This window comes from Rhipicephalus sanguineus, chromosome 1 (genome assembly GCF_013339695.2).
Source record: "Rhipicephalus sanguineus isolate Rsan-2018 chromosome 1, BIME_Rsan_1.4, whole genome shotgun sequence".
NCBI classification, from domain to species: Eukaryota; Metazoa; Arthropoda; class Arachnida; order Ixodida; family Ixodidae; genus Rhipicephalus; species Rhipicephalus sanguineus.
The window spans coordinates 139,617,094-139,625,157 of NC_051176.1; the positions used below are offsets into that span (position 1 = coordinate 139,617,094).

General features: G+C 40.9%; 1 protein-coding gene across 1 annotated transcript in view; it reads left to right on the plus strand.

Annotated features, from left to right (window-relative positions):
- The window catches only part of LOC119399040 (core histone macro-H2A.1), a 60,132-nt gene extending 52,332 nt beyond the window's left edge, over window positions 1-7,800 (plus strand). The window contains exon 8 of the mRNA XM_037665859.2: window positions 329-7,800. Within this exon, the coding sequence (XP_037521787.1) occupies window positions 329-494 (166 nt within the window). The 3' untranslated portion in view covers window positions 495-7,800. The remainder of the gene's footprint in view (window positions 1-328) is intronic.
- The last annotated feature ends 264 nt before the right edge of the window (window positions 7,801-8,064 follow it).

Sequence of the window (8,064 nt, forward strand, 5' to 3'; positions counted from 1 at the left end):
TTGCCATAGGAGTCCCGGAATAGGGACCCTCCCCGTTTTCTTTAAATTTTAATAAAGGAATGTTTTCATCATCATCATCCCTTGGAAAGTAACAAACACAAGATTAATTGCGTTATGTATTTTAGAACTTTCCTTCTGGTTGGGTTGGACAAATTATGGGACAATCCTTGTAAAGGAGCTGGTATTTTATAAATAGCATGCGTGTGTGTGCATTAGTTCACATAGTGCATACTAGAAAGGGACATGGCCAGAGTGGAGGCATGCATCTATTGCTTGTAGCTTTAACACCTCCTTGAAATTCTACAGCATGTGTTGCTTTTGTTTTCAGCACCTCACCATCACAGAAGCAACTTGCAGCACAGGCAGTGCTGCGGGCGATTTCCAGCTACTTTGTCAATGTCATGGGAAGTTCACTGAAGCAAGTCTTGTTTGTCTTGTCTGACATGGAGAGCATTGGAATTTATGCCAGTGAGCTTGCAAAGCTGGACTCTTAGACTGCTACCATCATCGCTCCTGAGAGTGGTCATCATTTGGTCCATCTGGAGTTACCCAAAGAGGCACCTGTTCTGCATTGGGAACTCAGAAACACCAAAATTTACATACACACACACATGCATGCACACACAACAAAATCACATCTTTTGTAAACATTGTGCATGGTTGCACTCTTGCAGGCTCTCCTGACTTGTCACTAAGTGATGGCAGGACACTGCTTCATTCTTTTTTTAAATGGCAAACAATTGGATGTTTTACAATGCTATGTTGAACTCATGAGATGTAAAATTGTTAGTCATCACTTGTAACTCATCTTTTGAGAGCAGGCTAAGCACTCTCTTATTTTCACTTTTCTTTTTTTTTTTTTTTTCAACATATTTGCCACCACTGCCAGCCAACTTTCATCATGCTGCTGAGTATTGGCCATTTTCTTACTAAGCTGTGTAATCCAATGTGTGTGCATTTCTAGATCAAAACTCACTAGCACCTTAAACTTGGATCAATCTGTTAGTGCTAATTTATAGTACTAGTTCGAAAATTCAGTACTGCCTTTTTGAAGCAGATGTATATTTCTGTCACCTGTTGGCATGTGAGTATGTACTTGCTGATTTATTCAGTGTTGTAGAAAATTTAAACATGTTCAGTTTGTAGACATGTATACTCGGTTACAACCCAAGAAAACGTCAGGAGCCGTCAGGAGAATTTATTTTGTTTTATTTATTATTTATTTGTTGCATGCCAGTTGTCGGTTAGGAGGGTTTTTGGGTGAGCACGTCACGTGTTTTTTTCGTGGTGGTGGGTTTTTTGGAACACCACCACCAACAGCTTCACAGGTCAGTCAGTGCAAGCTTTGCCTGAAAAATGTCAGCTCCGCCCTCAGAGATGTGGTGCACCTGCCCGTCACCTCTGAAAGACAGCTGTGCTAGCTGGTTTCCACTTGAACCGCCAGTACTTTTTCTTAGCTAATGTAAATATTGCGCATATTAGGGGTTGAAGGTTCGTTGTTACTACCTAAAACATTACGTTTCGCTCAACAGCGACATCGGAATCCCCAATGAAATTTACCAGGACGTTCAAGTTTCCCGTCTAAAACCAGCTACACAAACATGTATCTGTACAGGAAAATCAACTATCTAAAACTCTCGAGAAGTGCTTGACGTCACGAAAATGGGTAAGTGCCATTGGACGGAGTATTTATGCAAATTCTCTGTGGGAGGGACAGCGATGGCTGTGGGCGGAGCGCACATTTTTTCTTCGGTTGTAACCGAGTGTAGGAACAGGGCCAGTGAGGTCTACCAGCAAAGAAGTTCTGTAATAATAACTTTACTTTGATTTTTGACTTGCTAGGTTTGTGCAAGGAAAGCAATTTGACAAGTATATTTTGAATAATGAGGAGCAAAGAATTTTGCACTGCGCAGGTGACATGTGAAGGGACCAGGTCTTCATTGAGTAAGTTGAAACATTAGCAGTGCCTGGTTGCCATGAATGCTACATATGTCTCGTTGGTATTTGCTTCAGACGTGACAGTCATCCTATAACCTGTTAAATTCGTTCTGTTTGTTGTTCACAAGGAATTGGCCATGATATTAGTGCTGGATGAGTGTACTTCTATAGTAATTGGTGGTGCTGCACATGCAAAATAGCATACTTATGTATGTATGCTATGCGATGGGCTAGTTTCCCCATCCCTGTGCTCTGCATACTTAGCAGGCACTGGTAAATGTTCTTGCAGCTGGAGGCATTGCTGCATTCATGTTCTCTAGCTAAGCGTAACACTAGGTGTACTCTTGCAATATTGTTAAATTCGCATTAAGGCCTTTCCAACATACTTATTTCACGTTGCAAGTTCTCAATTTAGAGTTCACTTATGAAACAGCTTGTACGATGTGTGATGGGCATGAACAAAAAAAAAAGTCTAGAGTCCTTCGGCAAGCCGACAGTGCCGCCAGAGCTCAAGACTCATGGCTGCCACCTAGGGAAGGGAGCCCATCCCTCAAATCTTGCCGTCTTTAATAAAAGTTATTTCCTCCTCCTCTAGAGGCTGTAATGTTTTTTTCTTTTTCCTTGGGCCAACGGGGGGGACTCTGCAACTTCCACTGGCAGTTATGCGTAATGGCAGTATTCCCACTGGCAGTTATGCGTAACGTGGAAATATTTTGGGAAGCTGTGATTACTCACATGTAGCCAAAAAGACAACGTAAATGCAATGTAAGTAAACTTAGGCTATTGCACCATGCTCCTGTTATTTTCTCCGCGCCTGTTCATTGGAAAGTTAAACCTGCAGGTTTAAAGGGCCAGTAAACAGGCTCCGACTCTTTTTTTACACCTCCCAAACAAACTTGCTAATTCGTGCAGAGGGCCGTGGCGATCACATGTTGTGAAAATTGCAGCACTGCGCACTGCACAGATGCTCCATTTCGAAAAATAATTCCCGCACCCCTCTCTTACGCCTGACCAGTCCTCTTTGCCCGCACAGTGACATAATCTTGCCCATGGGCAACATTACGTGGCACCGACTTCGTCGATTGCTCCTTTGCTCTACGAAACGGTGCCTTGGCCCTGTGGTGATGCAGTTTTGGCTGCACACTCCGCATTTTCATTTTCCTGCGCTGCCCTCTGCCATTTTGGTAGAGCCGAGACTACCGGGGCAAGCGGTGCCGTCGGAACAAAAGCCTCCTAGATCAAGGGGCATCTCGCGACTTTACCGTTAGGGGAAGGTCGCATGTGCCGTAGCATATTTGTTTACCTTGCCAGTGGCTCGCACCCCTCGCACCACGCTTCCTTACCGCGCCACTCTGACACTGGGTCGTTGGCTGCATGCCGATGACGTAATCGTGTTACGTTGCCAAAGTGGGCATAGTCACGACAAAGGGCTGTGCCTACCCTTACTTCGCTGCCGAAAAGGGTGAGAAGGCCGGGCGAGAAATCGAAACCAGCCGAAGCAGGTTCTTCTACATGCTGTAACTTCCTTATTACAGCACTTATTTGCAAAATTTTCGCAGCAGCATGTTCACATCTTACTAGTGCACAGTTATCTCTCCATCAGAAATTTTGGACTGCGAGGTTGTTTACTGGCTCTTTAATAGCTGCAAGGCAGAATTCAAATCTTTAATGTCCGTACCTAACTTTGCTTGAGCTACTTCATGTGCTCAATTCCACCGGACAGAATCATGGTAGCTGTCTGGCAGATTCTATTGCGTATAGAAAGATTAACCTACTGAGCACAAGACAGAAGGTGTCACTTTGTTGAATTGCAAAGAGGACAATAGTCAGGAGTTCCATATAGTGCAAAGATAGCACAAAAGAGTACTAAAAAAGTATAAGCTGACCCTTCTTTTGTTTTATTTTCTTTGTGTTCCGTGATTTTACCATTGTATTCATTGCTGTTAATACACTGTTAAATTATGCACAAATTACTTATGTGAGTGTAACCTGGCAAGTGAAAAGTAATGTGAACAAATCTGATGGTTGCATTCCAGACTCTTGCTGATTATGGACAGAAGCAATTTCAGAACAGTTTAGTGCGTGTCAAAGTTCTGTGTATCTATTGGGAATAGCTTTTATCATTACTGAAAGCATTTGGCAGTGCCATTTCAGTGTAGCTGTTGAATATTTTAGACATATGTGACAACTCAAAGCATCTGGCATTGGGTATGATTTGACTTATTTACATTTGCATATGACGCTTGAAGTGTGAAATTGTGGAAGTTAGTGTGATGATGTGTGTCTGTACTTGGATTCATTTGTTAAATGTGCCTCTCATACCCTTTTGTGCTGTTTGCCGTCATAAATATAGGTTTTGCTGCTCAGTATATTGAACAAAGTAGCACATCTTTTATTCAGTTGAAGTCAACCAAGAAGCTTTTCTCGTGGGAAAGGCACCACAATAATAAATGTACTGTTTAAAATACTATGCGAAATGCTTTATTACAGAGATAGGTTACCCTTTTTCTTGCAATATTGAAATTATTTTTTCCTTCTTTTTAGTCTGCACAAGAAAACTTACAAAAGAAAATCTAATTTAATGTAGATGTGTGATACAGAGGCTTTATTTATCATAATGTTGTGTCTACTACCATGGTGGCAGATTGCTCTCAACTTTCCTATATTAAAAAAAAGTAGGCCTCAATATTGATAGTCATTTTTCATAGTCATCTTCATCATATTTGTAGTCTCCCATATATATACATATACACGTATATTATATAACTACACAACTCATCTATCCTGCATTTCATGTGAGTGATGGCCATCTGTGATTAGACCAAGGAGGCACATGTGTCAGTTTTTTAACACATAACTCTCTGGGTTTTGTGGTAGCTGTGAGTAGTTTTAATCCAAGTGAATTACTTCTGTGTTGGCTTTCATGCAGCCATGATCAGTGTTCATCTTGTCCTCAGTTTAGTCAACAGTTTTTTTTTCTTTGTAACTCTTCATGGAAGTGTTTTGCAAGAAGGCCTGATGTTTTAGGCTCACATCTTGCATCTGCTTAGTTTGTACGATGAAGTAAAAGTAATGAAAAAAAAACCTGTTTCTATTTGCAAAAGAAACAGCTGGCTCTACCTGCAAAAGAAAGGGGGGTGGGGGATCCTAACTTGATGATGGCAGTTTGTAATATTTCACTTTGATTGAAGTGGTTGGAGTTATCTGGGGACAGGAATGTGGGAAGTCTCTTTGTTAAGAATGAAAGAGTAGTTGATCTGTACCACTGACCTACTGATATGTGACATTATCTACTGATAAACCAACCATGACAGTACTGATACTTTCCATTTTGGTCTTGTGCAGCCCTTCACTGCCTGGAGTGCTAATCTGTTGATGGGAAAACTAGTAGGAATGTCATTTGCTCGTTACTCTGTCATGCTCATGCGTACAAGCATTACTGCCCTTCTTGTCTTCATAATGTTCCTAAGAGAAAGGTCCCTTGCGGATATGCAAGAACATGCGCAAACAAAATGGTACATTCTTTTCTTAACATGTTTCAGTTTATTCTGTATGTGCTACATATGCTGTTTTCGTATTGTCACAGGCCATATCTAATTACCAAATTTTTCTTGTGTTCCTGAAGAGAAGTTAACTTGCCCTGTCACATGTTTATGGCTGTGTCGTATGCTTGCAGTAACTTCATTTACTGTGCTTGTTAACTGGTTTCAAACCCTGTGTTCCTGCATAAACACATCTTTAAATAACACGCAAGATAGGAAGTAACATCCTCTTGCATGTGTGCTGTGTGATCATGTTTTCCTGCTTGTTTGTTGCAGTTTCACAGATCTTGTGCAATGATCAATTGTTCCCGTGTTCCTAGCGAGTTCTCTTTCTGTCCGACACGCTTGCTGTTGTCTTGGCTTTGCTGCTGTTTCGTTGTTTTTGCTCTTTCACCGTGGATCCCTCGTTATACACTAGATGTTGTAAGGCGCTTTGTACGGAGCATGTTACTGGAAGAATTTTTCAAATCAGTTCATTATTGGAGGGGCTTGAAGAAATGTAACTGTTCCATTACCATGCCTCTAGGAGGTAAGCATCACTGTCAACAGAAACTAGTGTCCCAAAGTGGCAGTCGTTCTTTGCGTTCTCCCATGTGCTGGAGCGGAGGGACCATGTCATGTTCATGTGTCGGGCCTCACCTCCTCTTTTTTCGCTCTTTCTCTTTTGCTTTGTGGCATATTTCCAGTGATGGCATTGTGCGTGTGTTCTTGACTCTGACTTGAAGTGCAGCTTCCTTGAGAGCAGAGCACACACACCACTCAGTCATTTCATACTTTGCAGATACAATCACCACCACTTGATGTACTTGTCACGCTTGTTTGTTTGCATTGCACCAGCCTGGTGGGGGTACCGTTAAAGAACCTGCAACATGAAAAGAGAAGTCCTTCCTTAGCAGTGCTTTTTGTTTGTTTGTTTCTGTCAAGTTACATCATATCTTACAAGTAATATTCACAGACCATATTTAACAACCAACTTTTTTGCCCGTTCCTGAGGAGGTCGCTTTTTGCATCATGTCTTGCATGAGTCATATGAGCTTGAGAGTTCTTCCATTGTTTTCTGTTGCAAGTTCATTGTTAAAAACAACCATGCATTGAACGACCACTTCTTGCAATAGCTATTGTAGCCACTGTAATACACCACGCAGCCATTTCACAGTTTGCAGACACAATCACCACCGAGTGACCTACACACCACATTTTTTTTTGTTTGCAATGCCCAAAGCTAATGAGGGTTCTTTTAAAGAACTTGTGAAAGATGGAAAGGGAAGTCCCTGCCTTGGTTATTTACATTTGTTTTTGTTTATATTTTCCATGGTTTCATTGCACTTTCACACGTAATAGTTAAATATTCAAAGGTCATATGTAACGACCAACTTTTTCTCCTGTTCCTGAAGTCTCTCCTTGCATGGTGTGTGTGGCTTTGGCTTTGTTGTACAAGTCATGCGGCTGCTGGAGCTTTTCTTTGTCATTGTTTGGTTTCAACTTCGTTGTTAAAAACAACAGCTTGACAACTGCTTGCAGTGTAAGCAATTGTAATATGCCACACAGCTCTTTCATGCTTTATAGACACTATTGCCACTGCATGACCTATGTACAATGCTCGTTTGCTTGCAGTGCACAAACCTAGTGAGGGGCTTTTTAATGAGCTTGTAAGATGGCAAGGGAAGACCTTGTCTTGGTTAGTTTTTTTTCTTCTGTGGTTTCAATGAACCTTCACAGGTAAAAATTAAATATTCACAGGCCATATTTTATGACCAGTTTTTCTCCTGTTTGTGAACAGGTTTCTTTTTGCATGGTTGCACAAGTCATCCAACCATTAGAGTTTTCCTTTGGCTTTGTTTTGTGACAGCTTCGTTGTTGAATTGGTTGTGCACTGATTGACCACTTCTTGCAATGTTAGCAATTGTAATGTGCAATATTATTACAGATCTCAAATTCATTAACACGATATACATCTGGAGTGTAGCATACTTTAAGCATGGGAATTGCATTGGACATCACGCTTTCTTATTTTTCTTGTAATATTTTGCAGCTTTTGTGAAGTGTAGTGAACTTATTTTTGGGAATCAAATACTGTCTAACTGAAGTAGAATACGTTGTTATAAGTACTTGTTTATCAAAAACAATAGAATATATATGTCCTTATATGTTTACATCCATTTTCAACATTTCTGAAATTTTGTAATGTTTGACCATGTCATCATGTCATTTCTAACACTGCCAACTGGAATGTAAGTAAGTCTGAATTATGTGTGCAATGATTGTAATGTCTGTGGGAACTTTGGTGGTCTGGTACAATAAAAGCACAGTGGTAATCTGACTTTGCTTTATTACTGCCACATTAGTTTTTCTCCTAAAATATGTGTTTCTTGAGAATGGGCACAGTGAAATCCAAACCACAAGCTGCATATTATCACATTGAAATGTGCGTGTATGTGTCTGGATGTGCATGCGTGTGCATAAATTAACAGGTTCTTACAAATATGCTTATGAGAGGGTGCACAGTCCTACATCGGGTGTAGTACAAGGTGCTTCCAATGCTCAGCCTTTGGCACGGGTTTCAGTGAAAAATGGCTATTTCTTT